The sequence below is a fragment of the Apteryx rowi genome, unplaced genomic scaffold, assembly GCF_003343035.1.
Source record: "Apteryx rowi isolate R43461 unplaced genomic scaffold, aptRow1 scaffold_1411, whole genome shotgun sequence".
NCBI lineage: Eukaryota > Metazoa > Chordata > Aves > Apterygiformes > Apterygidae > Apteryx > Apteryx rowi.
The window spans coordinates 1-20,434 of NW_020447655.1; the positions used below are offsets into that span (position 1 = coordinate 1).

At 39.1% G+C, this 20,434-nt stretch overlaps 1 protein-coding gene across 2 annotated transcripts in view; it reads left to right on the forward strand.

Annotated features, from left to right (window-relative positions):
- Positions 1–272: 272 nt before the first annotated feature.
- The window catches only part of FNDC3A (fibronectin type III domain containing 3A), a 43,456-nt gene continuing 23,294 nt past the window's right edge, over positions 273–20,434 (forward strand). The window contains exons 1-8 of one of the 2 annotated variants that reach the window (XR_003252206.1): positions 273–648; positions 3,214–3,272; positions 10,708–10,865; positions 11,995–12,054; positions 14,470–14,608; positions 15,286–15,339; positions 15,987–16,111; positions 19,806–19,980. Coding sequence is in view for 1 of the 2 variants with exons in the window: in XM_026058015.1 (XP_025913800.1) it covers positions 324–648; positions 3,214–3,272; positions 10,708–10,865; positions 11,995–12,054; positions 14,470–14,608; positions 15,286–15,339; positions 15,987–16,111; positions 19,806–19,980 (1,095 nt within the window). In the remaining variant the exon portion in view is untranslated. The remainder of the gene's footprint in view (positions 649–3,213; positions 3,273–10,707; positions 10,866–11,994; positions 12,055–14,469; positions 14,609–15,285; positions 15,340–15,986; positions 16,112–19,805; positions 19,981–20,434) is intronic. The other variant, XM_026058015.1, reaches the window with a different exon arrangement.

Genomic DNA, 20,434 nt, shown 5'->3' on the forward strand with positions numbered 1-20,434 from the left:
AGGAAAAACTTTTTCACTGTGAGGGTGACAGAGCACTGGAACAGGTTGCCCAGAGAGGTTGTGGAGTCTCCTTCTCTGGAGATATTCAAAACGCGCCTGAATGCAATCTTGTGCAATGTGCTCTGGGTGACCCTGCTTGAGCAGGGGGGTTGGACTAGATGATCTCCAGAGGTCCCTTCCAACCTCAGCGATTCTGTGATTCTGTGACATTTCCAGTTTTACAATAAGAAATCTAATCTAAGTCTAATTTCAGTGTAACACACTGAAAGTGCACAAAGCATATGCTGAACTCACATAGTATCTTTAAATAGATTTGTAAATGCATGCTGTTCTTAATGGATTTTTTTGTATTTTTCTTTCCTTACTTTCATTTAGATACTCTGCCTGCTCATGGAAGATCCAACTTTAGAGATGAAAGGTCTAGTAAAACATATGAGCGGTTACAAAAAAAATTAAAAGATCGACATGGAACTCAGAAGGATAAATTAAATAGTCCTCCATCATCTCCTCAGAAATGTCCTTCTCCTACAAATGAACATAATGGACTTACAAAAGGACAGGATGCAGCTGGTGTAAGTGCAGGTTCTACCAAGAGCAAATCTGTGGGTAAAGGAAAAAGCAATTCTCAGACAGAAACAGAAGTAGAAGGTAAGTGTTAACAAAAATAATACATGTATCATGCAAGTGCAGTATCTGGCTGAGCATAATCTTTGTAGACAGAATACAATACTTTGACAATCATGAAGTTAGGTGGTAGCCCATAACTGCACTGATTTGCATAGAATGTAGTTAAGGACAACTGACCTGCTCCTTACATTCAAAGGATGGGCCTAAGAAAACAAAACTACTGACTTGCAGGTCTCCCTGTAGGTTTGAACAAATGGTATTTGTCATATTCTGTAACACTGCTTAAAGAAAAATCTGGGCTTTGGCCAAAGTTAATTCGGTGCTCACACTTTGATGAATCTCTGAGTACTGATGGTCTGCTTGATAGTACAGAAAACATGGAAAGAAACGGGGCCTCTGATAGAGGAGATCTACATTCAATTTGTTAAAGAGGAATATTTCTTAAAAGGGATATTGTTGTTGCACATAATGCCTGTCCCTACCAATTCATTATTGAAAGGCCTTTGGAGAAAAAGTCTGGTCCTTAGGAAGTGTTTGGTGTAATGTTTTTTTTGGCTAATGAAGAGTAAAGATAGGGTGATATACTGAGAATTCAAAGTAGCATGGCGCGTGTTATGAAGATAGGAATGGGTAAAGGAATTAGTGGATAAAGCAGTATATACCCCCAGTGAGAAAAGAGGCAGAAACACCAACAACCTACAGAGTAACAAAACCATGCTGATCTATGAATGAGGATAAGAAGTTCCCATGTGATCATTGCTGGTGTGGAGGTTGGAGCTATGAGACTCTTCAGGGCTGTACCAGGTTAATGAGTGGGATGATGTGAATCTGAGTTTGTTACATTAGTTTTGCAGCTTTGATAAAGGGGGTGCACTGCACTGATTTTTATGTTCCTTGCAGTCAATTTAGGATTCAAGAAGAATCAATTTTTTACACAAACATACAGTACCCTTAACAAGAAAGTTTCATTGTGCCCAAAGGCTGGAGTTGTTAATGTGGTCATCTTTGTAGAATGTTAAATGACTTTTGAACTTCTGCTGTTGAACCCCTTCAAAATAAGGACTGAAGCTTCAAATGTGACTTCATGTTTTCTACAACGCTACTATAGGGAGTGTGTTTATTAATACTTTTATTTCCCAGAGAAGCTCATGATCTGATAAATTGACCAAATTCACTCAATCTTAGTCATGCAGTCATTGTCACATCTGAGACTGTGTCACTACACAATTTACAAGCCACTGGCACAGCACTTCAGATTCAGAAATCGGCATCAAAGGCTTGTTGTCAGTCAAGTGCAATTTAATCAGAATAGAGAGGTGTAACTATTGATGCTGAGGGAAACAAACCGTGACGTTCTCGACTAGTTGAAGCTTCCTGTGAGATGATGGGTTTTGCCTGTATATATTGCTATAGCCCAAAAAGAACATGAAGAAAGTACATCTAACCAAGACCAGGAAGTCTGTTCACCTACAAGAACTGTTAAAAACTTATTTGTAGATGATACCACGTGAAAGCTTAGTAGCAAGGGACACTTTTAAGATGCAACCTAAGTTCAGCAACTAGGAATGTTCACTGAACTGTTGCTCCAGATTTGGATGAATACTTCTCACTGTAGTTTCAGAGTAATATCTGTCCTGGCTTCAGTTTGCTTGCAGTTAGCTGGTGTTCATCTGTGAGCTAACTTCAGCAAGCCTGCTCTTCAAATCTATTTAATTCAGGAGGCTTTGGAAAATGATAGACTCGATTTAAAAGGAGGAAATACAGTGTACTGTGACATAGAATTTTGGCCACAAACAGAAATCGGAAGTGCATTTAATCAATTTCAACTGCAAAAAAAACCCTTAAAAATATAAAGTCGTAAATAGATTTGACTTGATTTCTTTTTAAGAATTTTTCCAGGATTTATTGTTTTAACTTTAAGATGGGTCTTTAAGTGAATAAAAAATACCTGGCAGCGCTGACAAAACTGAGTAGCCTGTTCACTTACCTAATACTATAATTTGATCATTACAGTGGTGTGTAAGAGAAGGCGCATAAAATATTTTCTATAAGCCTCCTGAATACTCTGAACACCTCAGGTGTACCTTCAGTTGAAGCAAAACACCTTAAATCTCTTTCCCTAAGATGTAACTGAAGGTGAAGCTAAGGTTTGCCACCTTACAACTGAGAGGCCAGCAGTGTTACCAGTAGCGCTCCAGCTGATGTGCAGTAACATATWTAAACTGCTGTAGCTTGATTGTTAGTCTGCATCCCAAGAGAAATCTATAGAAGATATTTCTGACAGCTGAGAGATTAAGTTGTCCAGAGCAGTAGTTTAACATAATACATTAATAAAAGATAACCATGCTTTATGTATTTCATTAAATCACAGAACAGATTTAGAAATAGTTTTATATGAGCAACTTCTTTGGGAGCTTTTTTGGGTTTATGTCACCCTAAATGAATCAAGTTGGCAAGGTGTTCTATTTTATATGTACTTTACTTCATGTGTGCTGTACTTTTTGAACTTTAAAAACTATTTCAATGTAAGATCACTGAATAATGATTCATGGGTACTTTTTGTTCGCTTTGATTTTGTTTTTTAAGAAAAGGATGAAGAAACAAAAGCACTTGAAGCACTTCTTTCTAATATAGCCAAGCCAGTGGTAAGTAGACATGGCTTTCCATAAAATCCGAAAGTATCTGTTCCTATTTTATACAGTTACACTTCCTTTTCTCTGTGCCAAGTTTAAAGAATCTTTAATTCTCAGCAGTAATGAAAATGCACTTAATTTGCAGTCACCAAAATGTAAATGGCAAAAGTCATGTTCAGTCGATCAGTATTTATGAAGCTAAAATTAATAGTTAGTATTTTCTTGGCCACCTTGTGAAGTCCTCTGTCCATTAGTTCTCCTGAGTGAAAACAATCCATATTCCCTACTGTAAACTACAAAAAGTCCATGCAAGTGAAGCTTCATGAGGAGCTGGCCATGGCTTTGTCCAGCCAGCCAGCTACTCCCTCCAAAATCAGGCACTCTGCTTTTCACCCTTCATCACTCCTCCAYGCCCACAGCCACAGTTTCTTATCCCTTTGGCTCAAATCAGATTAGTTCTTCACATAGCTAATAAAGAAAACTTTTAACAGAAGGAAGAGCATACGGAGAAAAGGAAGAAGGAAAAAGGGTCAGATAGAATTGTCATGGGGCTTGTAACATTGCCATTCATCAGCCACACGCTTTCCCCCCTTCATCTCCAAGACAACCTGACCCCAGTTTTAGTGTCCCAGTCTTAATTATTCTTGTCTAGATCATTTTACAGCCTGGTGCTGCAAGGACTGAGCAGGGATTGTAATTGTAGAGGAAGTTCTAAATACTTGGGGATCCCTGCTGTGTCTTAGCATCAGAATGGGATATTATGTCTTCAGTGCCCCGTGTCTTGGGTGGCTAAGCAGCTTGGAAGAGGAAGCTGTCTGAATTGGGTAAGGAGAGGCAAAAGGCCTGTAAGAAGGAGTTGAGGGAGCTGAGATGAAGAAATGGAGAGGAGTAAGCTGGTTCTAGCCATTGCTGGAGTGAAGACAGTAGCTGTGACAATCAAGTTCAGTAACATTGGACAGGATGGCCTTAGAGACTGGAGCCAGTGGAGAACCAATAAAAAGAATTTCTGGAGAAGAAACTGGGACTGGCAAGATAGTTTAGGGAGATTAAAGTGTGCCGGAGGAGGGAAGTGAGAGGAGTGGAGACACCTCTGACAAAGAACCCAGATATGAAGGACAGTCAAGACACAGAGATCTTAAAATAGATGAGGAGTCTAGGATGGGAAAATGAGACCAGGAGCAGATAGAACAGTGGATGTGAAGTACTGGAAGAACAGGATGGAGAGCAAATGGCTTTTCTGTTCATTATTCTTACAAACAGACTGGGGCTAGAAGGGTGAAGGGATTCTGAAGGTCTTGTCAATAAGCAGTTGGCAACCCAGGGAGTAGTAGCAAGAGACTGAAAGAGCTTGAGAAAGATTAAGGTTGATTGGGCAAGGACACCAGAATTGTAATGTAGGACTGAAGACTGCAATTGAGTAAGTGAGGAGTTCAGACTGGAATGAAGAACAAATGATAAGCACCAGGACTTCAAAAAGTTGGAGAAGAGAAAGAAGTGATTGTGGTTGTGGGAATAAATAGGAGAGTCTGTATCTGATAGCATCCGTTTTTTCTGTAGGTCCCTGCCATTCACAGTACAAAAGAGACCTACTTTGGAAATGGATCAGGGCTACGTAACTAAGGGGACAGTTGTTTTAGACTCCTTTTGTCTCTGGGTGATGAGGTTCTGTGCTAACAACAAGGAAGCATGTGCCTAATTTAGCCACATGCTGCATCAGAATGGGGTGAGTTTACTGCTAGGTTAGTTTACTGCAAGATAGTGCAGTGTCAGTGGGACATGCTGGACATAGATCTTCCTGGTGATCTTCAAAGCATGAGTGCCTATTATGCTTTCTTGACTCTGTGAGAATTTGGATGATCCTTTCTGTCTTGACTGGAAGTATGAGGACCAGTTTCTCTTGCAGATGTATGCACAGTCCTCTGCCAGCGGTCAGGGCATACAGGATGTTATCCAAGTCTGGGATGCTATCAATGACTTCCTTGCCAAGGAGAATGACAACCCTGAGCATCTTGGGGCGGTCAGAATGATACTGAGAAGTGTGATTAAAATTTGATATCTTCTACTGTCTTGCAAATGACATACAAAAAAGTCATAGAATACCAACACTTCCTTGTCATCTTATTTCCCCTCACTTCCTTCCACCCATAACACTCAACCATCCATGCCTTCTAGGCAAGCATGGCTAGTTTCACTGTTTTCCCTCCCCACTATGTCCTTTCTTGAACTTCATTGCATGTTGCTGTGTGCCTGTAAATGCTCTCTGCAGGCAGCAGAAAACTTCACAGGCCTAGGCAGTAGTGGTCTGCTACAGACTAAACAGTAGCAAAAAAACAGGCAGCAAGTGAGACTTCTAGCACTTGGCAACGTTTCTTGCTTCTTACTTTGCTTTGCAAAGGCAAAGGACTGTCAAGGCTGTGGGTGGATGGAAGACTAGTTGATGTTGCAACATGGGGGAGTGTGATCTGATAAGAGCAAGGGAGGCTGTAGTACCTACTTAGGCGTTGCAGGATCAGAAGCAACCCTCCCCCAGTTTCTCCAAGGAAACCTTTTCCTCACCCTCCCACACATGAACCAAGAGCTTGTGTTCCTTTCCCACCTTCTCTGCAGTTCTCATCAGAAATATTCCTTCTGGTTTTTGATGAAGTTTTTGCTTGAAGCACTGTATTTGGGGATTGTGCCATGATGTTTCTCTTGATGGGTCATCAGCACTCCATTCTCTGGCTGAACTTGAGTGCTAGCACAGGGAAAATTGGATATTGGCCACGGTGGTGGTCATACAACCAGATGATCATACACTCATTGTCCAATGCAATGTCCATTGCACTTTTTAAGGCTAGGACCTAACTTGGGCTGTCCTGTATCTCAATGTCTAGGCGCAGGGCATGCATATCTAATTAGGTGGTAGGCGCCATGAGGTGCTTTCGTTCATGTTTTTCCTTCAATTCTGTATAGTATGGGGCACATCAACCTTGCTGCCTCCAGACTCCCGTTAGTGTTTTGTTTTTACAAAAATAGCTTTCGTTTTCTTAAACTTTTCCCTGTATGGATTGCCAGTCCTTTCATATATGGCAGTGGTAGTCAAGTTGATAAACTCCTGGTACTGCTACCAACTGATCCTTCTACCAGAGAGATGTTGAACCCTCTCAACCCAAATGTAAAAATGGGGTGATTCTGCAGGTTGCACCATGTTGAATCCTCAGCCTTTGAGCAGAGTCTGTACCAACTGTCACATCCATTAACCAAATAAAAAAGGAAGCAAAAACAAGGGGACCTGAAAAGGCAGAAGCAAAGAGAGAAATGGAGCAGAAGATTGGATATTTAATGGGAAGAGGAGTTAGAGACTCAGAAAAATATAGGTGGAGAAGGGAATTTGCTAGAAGCAGAGAATTTGAGGGTCAGTTATATAGCGTGTAAAGCCCTTGGGAGTACCTTGTGTTTTGTGACTCATGCATGTTCTGTACACACTGGAGGACTTTGGAACGTGATGCAGCCCACTCCCTGGTCACCTTGTGCTGCTGTTGGCTTTGGAGCAGCAGTCTTGGTTTAGTTTCCTCTGAATGTAGTCCAGTTTGCACGTGATGAAACTGCTCCTTTGTATGACCCAAAGTACGGGAAGCATAGATGAAGAGATTCACTTTTGTCAGCTGGACTGCTAGTGTAGACATGCCCACCACTTAGTTTCTTCAGTGCTAGGGCCTGACTTTGAGCATTGTAATCTGCTTTGCAGGAGCACAGAGTGCTCAGAGCTGCAACTAAAATAAATTGCACCTGCTTGAATAAGCGTACAAGGTAATAGGTAATGACAAGTTCTCTGAAAAAGCAAGTCCTAAGTACCTCAAATCAGTCGCCTAAAAATAGTGAATTCTTTTGATCTTAATCTTTGTTCCTCGGAAATTCTTTTTTGCCGCCTCATATAACACAGATTTTTGAAAACATGTTAGTGTTTTGTGCTTAGGTGCTATACTAATAGGAATTTCTGAAACTTCTGAAATTCTGTTTCCATACTAGAGTTCTGAGTAGTGTTCAAAAAGTAAGGTATTGGGGCCTGTATTTAACAACAAAGATAAATGAAAATACTGAATAATTTCTTACCTAGTGAACACTGTGAAGCTGGAGGTTTGTATTAAAATAGTATGTGCTGATGGAATCTGAAACTACCATAATGCATATACACAACAGGGAAAAGTTAAGACTTTACAGGAAATCTTAATTTTACCCATGCTAATCTTTTATTACTTTGTTTCTGTCCCTTAATAATCTTGTGAGGAACAGTAAAGGATATAAACTGGAACTAGACTTGTCTTTATGAATCATTATCTGAGGAGTTGAAAGCTGAATCTGAAAAGTAGTATCAAGTGTTTTATAAACAAGAGTCAAAAAGGACTTAAGTTATATTTTTGGATTCTCTCTTGTCAGTATTTGCAGCTGTGATTTCTTGGCAGCTACGAGTGATTGGAAATATTCTATTCAAACACCTATATGAATATATTAAAAAGCTCCAGAACTTAAAAACTAGTGTAGCATCATTTAGAGTATAAGCACGGAAGAATGTATATATTGTCTGGTCCAGTAGCTGCTAACCTTTACTCTGTCCCGCTCCTACGGCCTCTCTTCCTTTTGTCCAATTACTGACTCCTCACAAGCTGTATTTCCAGGGACCCCGCACTCAGCCAACCCCATTCCCTGGGGGTGCAGAAAAGGAGATGGTAGCAGTTGTAGCAGGATTCAGGTGTATAAGGGACAGGGCTGGAAATTATTTCCAACATTTATCCCTGCCAAAGCGTGGAGTATTGTACCTCTTGCTCTGTTTTTCCACCCCTGAGCACATTCTCCCAGGCTTTAAGGTACACACGTGCCTCTTATGCTCGTTCTCTAAGTGGTTCACTCCCCAGTGCTCTTCAACAGTGCTTGTTAGTTTAGGCTTGGCTGCATGCCATTTCTTGGTTTAATGTGAATATACATCATCAAAGGGAAACCAGTAATCTAGTCTAACCACCTGTTTTATTGCAGACCATTCATTTTCATTGGGCACCATCTATTGAGCTCAAAGACTTTGCTGCAGGTTGTAAATTTTCTAGTCCAACTACAGTGTCATAAAATGGATATGAATTTCTGCCTCATTGCAAGTATAGGATGGAAATGGCTATTAAGTGATGCTTTCTTTCCTACATTACTTTTTAGTTTTGGCTTTTTTACCCAAAAGTAGTGGAGCAATATCTGACTTGATGCTTTCCTGATAGATTTTAAAATATCTTTTATTGTCTTTAAATCTGTTAGGTGTTTTCATTTCACTGAATCTTCTAAGTTTGCTTGTAAATTCTGTTTTAAGAAAGGGTAACTTAGTCACTAACATTTACTTCCCTTTTCCCCCACATATACATATGCATATGTGCATACGTATATAGAATTTATATAGGTTTTATACACTACAGCTTTTTATGTACCATTAGGATAGCCTTAATTTGCAACACTTTTTATTTCTGTCACATATTCTGTTCTTGACTGTTGGTTTTAAGCTTTGGCAGACTGGCTCCAACAAAGCTTCAGATCTTCATAATACTGATTAGTGACACGCTCTGTTTACACAGAGTAAAACAACCAGAACAACCTACATACTCACTGATTTTTAGCTCAGTACATAATACCATTTCATTGTTTTGTAGTTACTGTGTTAACAGTTGTCATTTATTATTTCAGAAGCACTACAGAAGTTCTGGTTTATGTGAGCTGACCAACAAACATTGCCCAAGTAGAATTAATTCAGGATATCATTTTTCTTTCAGTTAGAGACTTAAGGAACATTTGATTCTGTTCTCCGTAGACTCTTGTTGGTATATAACAGATTTCCACTAGTACTCTAGGTTCAATTTTGCTAGTCAGAACTTCAGAACTGTGAAACCAGGCATTTCATATAATGGCCAGGGTTTTCAATTCGCTTATGAAATGATTGAAGATAGGTAGGTATACCACATAAACCACAATACTAGACCCATGCAAAATATTAGTAAACACCCATAAATTTCTAAGTATCCTTCTATAACTAATCCTAAGAAGTTTGCATCACATGCACGCACGTGCAAAGTTACCGGCATTTCCCCCTGCAAAACACACACGCATGCAGAGGGCCTGTGGGTTTCAAGCAACAGCCGCTCTTCTGGGTGTTGGGTGCTCCTGATGGCACATCTCCGGTGGGAGATGTGGGTGCTGTCACTGTGTGCATAACTCTGGTGCTCCCTACAGTCGGCAACTCCCCAGGCCCAAGAGAAAGCCCCCACCAGGTCGCATGCGCACACCTAAGCCGCGCGTGCCCACCTGTTGCACCCTGCACTGCCACCACACTGGTTGGAGAGTGGCTGTTCATAGCAGCCAAGTGGGAAGATGGCAGTCGTGCCGCCAGCGGGGGCACTTCTCACGTTGTCAGGCCAGGTTTTGGTTGTCGCTCTGTTCCACTCCAGTGTCCCTTGGCCCTGCTGCAGGTTTGCATACTACTTCTATACTTCTGGAGCTGATCTCTTCTTTGTCTCAGAAGTCTCTTTGTAATTCCCTGGTTACTGTTTAATCCACCCGATGATCCCCACTTGTAGCGTGACCAGTCTGGAGCATGTGCTTCTCAGACAGTTTGGGGGGTTGCATTCACACACACTGTTTATGCTCCTATTTCTCTCACACTAGCCGTTGTTGTCCAGTCCAGACCTTTCCGCGAAGGGCGGGCTGTGCAGGCACCAACGCAGGAGTTCGTTGGTATGTTGCCCATAGGCATATGCACTTTCTGAGCATGATTCATTGCAAGCACCTGAGTTCAGAATATGTTCTTCCACTAACAGAAATTGGAATAGTCTCTCAGGTAGTCACCAGGTTAATACGCCCATTAACAAAAGTGTACTGGGGTAATTACCAAATAGATTCTAATCTAATGGAAGAGTCTGCTTTTCACAGTCATCATTAAGTGCCCAAAGCAATTTCTTTATGTGTCTGTTACAGTAGTGCCAGTCATTTTGGAGACTTTCCTGAGCTCTTACATACTTCATATGAAAACCTAATGAATCAATGAAAAGGTATTTTAAAAAATCATAATGCTGGTCACTTCAAAAAATGCCTGAAACATTGCCGTTTAATGAAATGACTGATTTCACAATATATGCTCACCATCCTCTGTGCTTCATGAATGAAACTGTTCCTTTGTGTTTAACCACTAGGTGGCATTCCTTTCTTAAAAGTTTTCTTTGCAGGCTACGCCTTAGGATAGCAGTTTTCAAATGACATTTCTGGTATTTCCAGCCTGGTTTCATCTGTAAAAATGAATTAGTAACTATCATATCAGTATACATACTCTGATATGCTAATAGTATATGATTTTCCTCTCTCTTATTTTGTCCTACATAGCAAAGCAGCACTTAAATACAGTAGCATTTAAATGGCAGAACTCTCAAGAGTTGTGTTTCTACAGGTATCGGACATTCAGGCAAGAACAGCACTGCTTGCCTGGTCCCCTCCATCTAGCGATATCGGAGAAGACACTGACAAGAATAATATACGAGAGGTTTATACTTATGAAGTCATGATTTCAAACACCGGAAAAGATGGAAAATACAAAACCGTATATAGGTAGGTGTTCATTATCTTTATTTAATTGCTATTGCATTGAATTATGTGCGTTAAAACCTCATTAAAAGTCTGCCTGTTGTCTGCAGATTGAAATAATTAGCAGTTTTGTGTAACTTCACTTTTGAAGCAGACTACTTTTTTCAGTAAAAGTGGCTGTTTTATTGCTGAAGTGTCTACCAATGATTAGAATTTAAAGACTTTATTCTTTGATATTAAAGCATGCTTCCAGCATCTCTTAGCTGTATTTCAGCCAACTACAGTAGAGGCTATGGGTTCTCAAATAGTGAGATATACAAACAGTGAGAAGTACAAATTGTATTTGTAGTTACTTACTTTGGCATATACCTCTACTCCCAGTAGGGCCATCCCTTCTTTCCCCGGGAATTCTCTTGGCATGAGGCAGTCTTTATGACATGAAATAAAGTAAAAAGATTCCCACAGAACACAACTCTAGCAGCAGCAAAACATGCAAAACTCTCCAACTTTGAATTTGAAATTTGCCTGTAAAATTTACTACTAAGGCTGTTCAGCTCTTTATAATTATATAAAACTTTTGTATTTAACTAGTTTATCTTAATCACCTTGCATGGATTTCTTCGGAGAAGTTCATGAATCAGAGGTTGGATATCCCTGTCCTAGAAGCTAGAGGGAAAGAAAGGAGTATACTTCTGACGTAAGCTGTTCTCAGTGAAAGCAGATGAATATATGTCACTTTGGTGTCTTTTCTGTTTTCTAGGCTATCAGAAGTAGCTATATGCACTCATTTACAGTTTTCAGATGCTTGGAGAGTTGTTATAAATATCAGTGTTTCTAAAGGGCCTGGCAGTTCATTGTATTTTTAATGTAATAACATACATGCATACACAGGGACGTACTCTAGCACATGCAGCTGGTGTTACGTAGTAAAGAGGAAAATGATCATTCTAAAAACAAAAAAAACCTAAAATTCGAACATAAATCCATCTTTATTTTGCCATATTTAGCAGCAGAAACAAAGTGTTAGCAAATATATTTCTTACGGGTGTAGTCCTGCGGTGTTACGTGAGTGGGTTAGATGGGTGATGTATCTTTTTTAAAAATGTCTGAGATTCTGAAACAGTCTCTTAAACCAAATCATACCTCTTTCCAGCGGAGAAGAAAACAGAGTTACTGTAAATGATCTCAGGCCAGCAACTGATTACCATGTAAAGTGAGTACCCTCCTTTTTATCCATAAAATTCAATGGTAATGTTTAAAAATGTCATTGTATCTGTGTATTTCATTTCATAAGCCTTCAGAGATTCTTTATCACATCTCATCTTCCTTTGAGTCACTGTGGTAATTAGTTGAGATACTGCTGTTCTCAAGCCAAACATTTTGGCTTAGTTGTCCACTCAGTCCAGTCTGGAAGACGTAAGAGAATATTGTTGCTCCTTCATCCAACTGTCCATGCTCTTTACATCTTTTGTCATGCCAACACAGTGATACTTGTATTTTTTTCCCCTTGAGGAAAATGCAGAGATGGCACAGATGCGTACCTTGCACAAGAATGTTTTCACTACTGGCCACTTAAAGAACACTTTGTGCTGCTTTCACTTTGCTCCAGTAGACTGCGTCCCCATACACATTATTGAATATTCCCCAGCTCAATTTAATCCGACAGTTCTGGTAGAATCTGCTGCACCTTTATGTCCTACTGAAGAATTAGCATGGGGTTGTTAATGGAAAAGATGTAGTTAGGTGTTCTTCCTCCTTCCTTTTTTGCATATTGGAGAGTTGCCTTACTTCCTGATTTAATAGTAATAATAATAATAATACGGATATACCAGATTATAAAAAAATAAAATTGCAAATGCAGAAATTAGGGCTTCCCTAAATGTATTTTCAAGAAATAATTGCAAGTGGAGAGCATCTTCTGAGAAGTAACTGAAAGTGCAGCATATGAAGGATTTGCCTCTCTTGAGCCATTTAGAGGCAGCTGGTAGAGAAAGCAAAGGGAACAGAAATGTTTCTGAGTAAGGACCTAAGTATGAAATGTATAGTAAGTGCCTCTTTACACAGGAAGTTTAGAACATCAGCAGTAGGGATTAGAGAGAAAATCTTTTCCCTTTGCATAATGGTCTTGTTGGGAGTGGTTTTGCTCAAAAAATATTTGCTCAAAGGGGGAGAGCTAGGTTCCTGGCCATCAGTGTGAGGGAGTCTGCATCTTCTAATGCCGTTTTCAGGTTATTGTCCTGATTGCCAAACTGGAAGCAAAACAGGGTTGGGCTGTTCTTTATCGCCCCCCTCTCATTAAAGCTGGGCCATTATATGGCCCAGCGTGGGCTCAGGAGAAGAAAGGAATGGGAGCTTGACTTTGAAGCTCTTTGATATGCAGGTGTTTCTCTGTGATTTCATCTCTGTTCTTAGTAGTGTTTATTCATTTTACCCAATGACATTTAAATTGAAAATGTACGGAGCACAGGGGCAGAGCCTAGAACTTCCTTTTCCTATATAAATCCCCTTTTACCAGTTTACGTTCAGGTTCTTTCTTTCTTATTCCTTGTCATTATAGAGTACACATGAGAATAGATGACAGAATTGCTCTTTGAGGCTTATCCATCTAACTCTTCCTAAACTAGGAGTTAAACAGAATCCTGCCAGTCTGAACATTGCCTGAAGTCAGTGAAGACCAGAAAGGCTAAGATATAAAGATAACTGATGAATTATATATTTGCTATTGCATGCAATGACAAACAACTTCATGCAACATTATTCAACTCCTCAACTGTTTGTCATGCTTGTCATGCTTTCCCTGTTCTTGAACTTTACAAAGCCATGTTTCCTATGACTTGCTGTTCAGGCAACATGAAAACATAAAAACTTTAGCATTTTTATAAGCAGATGGCACAGGTCTTATACCAGTGATTGGAGAAAAGATGATTTTCAAAAGGAACAGGGGAATCAGAAATGAGCCTACCAAGTGTGAGATACCCAGAAGAAAGTAACATTGTGTGTTCACCCAAGAAAGAGACATGGCATAGCTATACGGCCAGGGAAGAAAAGCCAGAAAATAATCCCATATTTAATTTTGGAGGAAAGTAATTAGAAAAATAAACAATTTCTCTTTGCGGAGAGAGAGACAAGAAATCAGTCTTCTGATGTACATGAAGACCTAGTGCATAGCCTTACTAAAGGAAAATACAGGGTGAACATAGACTCAGCAACCTCCTGGAGGAACGTCAAAGATATTCTGACAATACCTCCTCTTGCTCATCTCAAGAAAGCACTTTCAGAAGAAGAATTATTCAGAATATCAACTAACGTCTACAGCTGATAATGACTCTGCAATATATTACCATTATTTCCCAACCAAAGTACAAGTATTATACATATTTCAAATATATTAATGAGAATAAAGCTGACTGATGGTAATGACAGTATATATGTATATCCAAAGTAAAGGATTTTTTTCCTGTGCATTATTTCTGTTGACCAAAATGCTTTCACCTGTTGTTTATAGCAGTAACATTTTAAGAATGAGTTAGCAAGGCAATAACTTAATTCTGAATACTCAAAATAGTCTTCTTTGGAAATCGTATGTTCAGATTTTGAAGCAAATGTTACTGGCTCTTTTCCACTTTAGAGTCCAAGCAGAAAGCAACTGCATAAAGGGGAGTCCTTCAGAAGCAGAGAGTTTTACCACAATGAGTTGTGAACCTGATACTCCAAATCTTCCTAGGATAACTAATCGGACCAAAAATTCTCTTACTCTGCAGTGGAAAGTAAGAATTGTTTAAAAAAACTTTAAAATAAATGTTTAAAGCTCTTTGATTTGTTTTTTTTTTCCAGATTTGTTTTGTCAGTAAAATGCCAGTTCATTGAAACCGAAACTTTTCATCAAACATACTAGTTTCAGACATACTTTTATCAGAAAGGTTCTCTGGGCTAAATGCGGACTTTATCAAAAAGAAAAGGATTCACATAAAAGCCAAGAGCCTTTGTAGATAAAGTTACTTAGGTGGAACAGAAGAGACTGATCTGAGTTCCTGTCTCCTGCAACTTGGATAATTAATTTCTGTGCTGTTGAACTAATTTCTTTCTCTGTTTTTGAACATAAGCTTATTTATGGAACACAAATGGCATCATCTGGAAAGGCTGAGATTTGAGCAGACCTGCAGTCTAGCTGCTCAGAAAATTTCTGTAGAACAGTATTTTACACTGCTGCCAGAACACTTTCTCCAAGTCTGAATTAAAAAAACAAAAAAAAAATTGATACAAGCATCCATTGAATGGAGACCAAACTAGGACTGCTTTAGCAAATGAAACGGTCATATGAGGAGCTCATCATTTGCTCTCCACTGGACTTGTCATGATTTGATTAAATGACCAATATATGCATTTTTCCTTTAAGTGATCTTATATCCAGTTACAGTTCTAATTTTCTTTCTTTCATTTGCAGGCATCTTGTGACAATGGTTCTAAAATCCACAGTTACCTTTTAGAATGGGATGAAGTAAGCAAGTTATTCTATTACATTTTTCACTTTATAGTTTTTAAAAGTAGCTATATGTGACTGTACACATCAAGTTGTATGAAAAATAGGACTTCTGTCCAGAGACATGTGACAAATAGTGAATTCCTGAAGAGATTATGAAAACAGTTATTTCCCTATTTTTTTCTTAGAGTATATAACTTAACAGGTATTTTTTAATTACAGGAATCTGTCACTTTTAATAGAGTATTTTTTCACCGGTGGTCAAATACTTCCCTCTAGAGCTGACTGTGGAGACACCCTTCCTTTTGTCCTGAAAGGATGAGTCAGCTATGTCTCCACAGACATCTTCGGATCCCTACCTGGACAACTAACCTGAGAGGGAGCTGGCAGAGCTGTAGAAGCTGTCTGTGCAGCTTTTTCCTTCCAACCCTGTGGAGCTGGGGAATGGAGGAGAAAAAAAAAAAAACTAATTCAATGTATATACAAAATTTTATATACTACCTATTTGGTATTATATAAATCTCCCCCCCTCCATTTGGGGCATTCTTGAATTATGTTACACTTCAAAAAATTAGTTGACCTGAAGTTTTTGTTGGTTTAATTGATAGACTCATTAGTTTAATAAAGTGATTAATTTATTCCTTTTTTTTTTTTTTTTTTTTTAGGGAAGAGGAAATGGAGAGTTTTCGCAGTGTTATTACGGCCAACAGAAGCAGTATAGGATTACTAAACTATCACCAGCAATGGGGTACACCTTTAGGCTAGCAGCCAAAAATGACATGGGGATGAGGTAAATACTACTACTATATACATAAACATGTAATGCATATGTGCACGTGTGTACTTGTTTAGGAAAAGCATGTGTTGGCATTCAAAGAAACATGACTTTTGTCCAAATAGGATCTATATAGTTAATTTACAGTATGTGATTGGATTATCTAGTTTGCAGATTACCTGTGCCGTGAATGCAGACCCACTTGTTATCCAGCATGGTACAGCCACGTACTGCAGCTACTACATACGTACATACTTACCACATACATACTACAAATCTCAGCCCCCCTTAGGAGCAGCTTAGTCTGCAAATAATACAGCCACTTTTGCCAGACTTGGCCTCATTCCCTTAGCAACCTGCTCCAACATTTGTACGCCGTGCCCCTAGCATGGAGAGCATGGCACAGACAGCCTGGCTGCTCTCACATGGAATCAGCTTGGGCCCTGCTAGCTTTTAGCTTCAGTCTTTGCAGACTCGCACTGACTTCACAGAAGCTGCTAGGCTGCGCCTGCTCCCTCTCACTCCCTGCTCCCTCTTACTAGTAGTGGCATTTTTGGCAAAGCTCCATGTTGCACAGACTCACAGATTCATTGCAATTGTGGCTTTTGTGTCTGGTGTAATAAGCACTCCTGCTAAAACGCTGGGGATCATGGTACAAAGATAAGTAGCCAAGCTGAAGGACCAGAACTGAATGGTTTGTCAAACCCTGCCGTATTTGTGCTGATGCTGTGCAGACCAGAAGGGGACCTCTTACCGTGCTCTCTGCTGCTCTGGGTTTGAGTGAAGCATACTTGCTCTGACATGTTGCCAGACCTAAGACAGTTCCTTGAGCTCCTGTAGCAATTTTCCAGGGCTTATCAGCCCTCCTTAAATTCAGAGCTGTAGTGATGACAGTATAAAGATGTGTCAGTAATTCTGCTGGAGCCGCAAGTAAATCTGGTGAAAAGCACACTGCCTCCTGCAGGTACATCTACATTATGTTCTTTGTCATATTCATTTTACCTGTTACCTGGATTTCTCCAATTAGCTAGGGTATTTCAGTGCCATGTTAACCCGGGAAATGGGCAGAATATGACACTACAAAATCCTCTTGAACTTCTAGAGCTTATTATAAATGTTTAGGATATGTGGTTCTTATTTTAATAGTTACTTTTCAGGAGTTATAAAGCACAAACTGCACTTTGAATTTTTGAATGAATGACTTCGGGCTTCAATAGAGGATGTGAGAACTTGAAAAAAACATTGTTTTTTCTGCCTATACCCACATTACTGGAGGCATCAGTTCTTGGGAGTGGTTCCTAGGTTTCAGATGAAGGGATAAGGCTGGCTGATAAGGAGATTCACAAGGAGATGTTTGAGGGAGCAATACCTGCTTGAACAGTGTTGAAAGACTGTGTAAAGGACAGGGTGCCAGACCTGGGGCAGGATAATTCATGCTCGGCAAAAGAAATCTTTTGCAGACTGTTAAGTACATGGAAAAAGCAACTGGCTCAGGAGGTCTTTGAGATGCACGTTGGAAGGCTTTGGAAAGCACTCAGGGAAAGCAGTATTATACATATTCCCTGTTCTTATGTCTTTCCTTAGTCACCTGCTTTGGGATGCTGTCACGAGACCCTGTAGTGGGCTAGATTGACTTTTGGTGTGCTCCAGCACGGTCATTCTTACAGTACTGCCTTTTGGAAGATGTTTCTGGAATTAACTATTCACTGACTTGCTCCTGGATTTTGTCCTGATGACAGTTAGTTGGAAGCATTCAAAAAATACGGTGAGCTGAGAGTTAAGCAGGGTCCAATGCTCAAGTCCTCTTCCTGTTCCCCATTTATTTCTGAGTGTAAATGTACCCTCTAGGAATATCTGCACACTACACGTTTCTGCAGTGTAAGCTAGTGGAAGGCACTGATCAGTTAAGTACCTTTTTTTTAAACTAATCATGCCGAATAGATTTATAAATCAATATTTCATAGCCCTATGCAGATGCACTTTATTGTCTTTACAGTATTATTTAATTAAGAGATCTCTTCAAATAATATTTATTAAGATAGAGTGGCAGTTTATTTCATATGAAGAATGTTGAGAACCTTAGGCTTCTGGAGACAGGATTTTGTCTAAATGATGTTATCAACAAAAATAGATATTTGTCTTTGTAAGTTACTCATGTTTTTAAACTTAATTCTAAACACGCATGAAACAGTGCCTAAACAATTGGATAATAAAATCTATTTAAAGATAGATAGTATTATTGTACTTTTAAGTGAATTGTTTAAGAGCCATTCCACTGTGGGAATCACTGGAACTCTTTTAGCTGATTTCAGTGTATTTTGGAGCAGTTCAAACAAGTAAAAAAATGAAGACTCCACATTGTTTAGTTAGTTTTCTTAATATGATTTTTTTTTAGATCTGTTTCTGAGGTAACTGCCTCAGTGGTTTGTTGTGAATGGAGATGGGCTTAGCGTTTGTCTAGCCTCTCGTTAGGCTTTCTTAGCCTGCCTACGTAATGTTGTTTTGGGGTTTTTTTTAGTATATATCATGCATGGATTACATCTTCATTTCAGAGATTTTCTTGCTTGTTACTTTTTCAAGAAAAAATACTATTTCCCCAAAATTAAAAAGTTTCCTCTTGCTTTACATTGGCTTTTCTGTTTCCTGCCTCACAGTCCATTTCACAGTCTGCATGTCTGCGTAGTCTGCATGTCTGTTTTGTCAAGGTAGCTTCCTGCTGAGATTGTTCAGGAAAGTCAAGTTTTGGTATACAGGGTATTTAGCTGATTCTGTTGTTCAAGCCATACAAAGAATTTTATTTTCAGGGCTCCCCGATACTCACTTAAGTGAGCATAGCTTTTAGACCGAAGTTGTATCTTAATGAGACTAGTTTCATGTATTAAAAAAATGTCAGAAAAGCTCTCAAACATACAAGCCTTTCTTCAGATCTGATAGAGAAGCAGCAAATTTACAACTGATGTCAGCTGAGAACAGTTGTTCAGAGTCTAGCTGGATGTCTGTCAGGCCATCTGTGCAAGGGTAGTCCTGCTTTACATCCCTCTCTTTCACAGTAGCTTTTCCTTTCTGTACCTTGTTTCCATTCTCTCCTCAAGTAAGGCTCTCTAAGAGTCATCAAATAAGGTTAACATCATTTTGTGAGAAGGTTCACTGGTGTACACTGTACTTTCATTCGTTGTAAAGTAAGACTTTGATACTGGCAACTCTTCAAGTAATGTAACGTTTCATGAGACTATTAGACTACTGTTTTCTGAATCACTAGAGGAACTAGTACTGCACAGTATGAAGCATGTAGCAGTTTGCATAGGTTGCTGCCTGGGAAGCAGAATGTATTTTGGGGTCTTTCCCCCAAGACTTTTATCTTTTTGTGTTTTCATTTTGAATAGAAGGACACTGTGGTATTCGTACATCATTGTGCAAGTTTTAGAATAATGACTTAATATTAAAAAAGCAAAATATTTTGATTATCAAAACATATCAAAATAGCATGGTACACAAAAGTCTTTCAAATATGAACACACGAATTTTGTTCAAACATTTTGTTACTGACACACTCATGGGCAAGTTGATAAGTCATTTGCATGTACCAGCTTGCAATTTCCAGTTGTGCGCATATCCAAGAAGTTGTTATAGCTGTGTTTAATAAGAATTATGTTATTCTAAGTATTAATTATTGTGTCTAGTTAGTTTACATACTGTTTGTTTTAAACAGCGGTTTTAGTGAAGAAGTCCTGTATCATACCTCAGGCACTGCCCCAACCACACCAGCAAGTCCTTTGCTGATTAATGCTGGAGTTACTTGGTTATCTCTACAGTGGACTAAACCCTCAGGAACACCATCAGATGAAGGAATCTCATATATATTAGAGATGGAGGATGAGAACTCAGTAAGTGTAGAATACTTATTCTCAATAAGAAAAGAGACTGTAATGATGTACTGTTGCACTTCAGTGTAACAGTGATTACTTCTGCTGGGGTCTTCTACAAGGAATGTTCTAAGGTGTATTAGTGAAATTTCATAAAGTTAAATATGTTTAAATGAAATGGTCAGAAAGTTCTTTATTTGATTTCTTATCTTGCCGAAGGTAAACTATTATATTACGTGTTATTTGGTCATCTTTGCTGGCTTGGGAGAAACTGAATTTTCAAAAAAAAACCCAATGACTTGTCTGCTGTGACCAAGCCACTTAGCTTTATCATTTATTATGATAATAATCTTTATTAGTCTTATTAAACCCTAATCCTGCAAAGGCTTTTAGACTACTTTTAACTCTGTGAACATGACTGAATTTGTGTGTAAAAATTAAGACTTCTAAGAGCTGGAACAAAGTCCTTGCAACA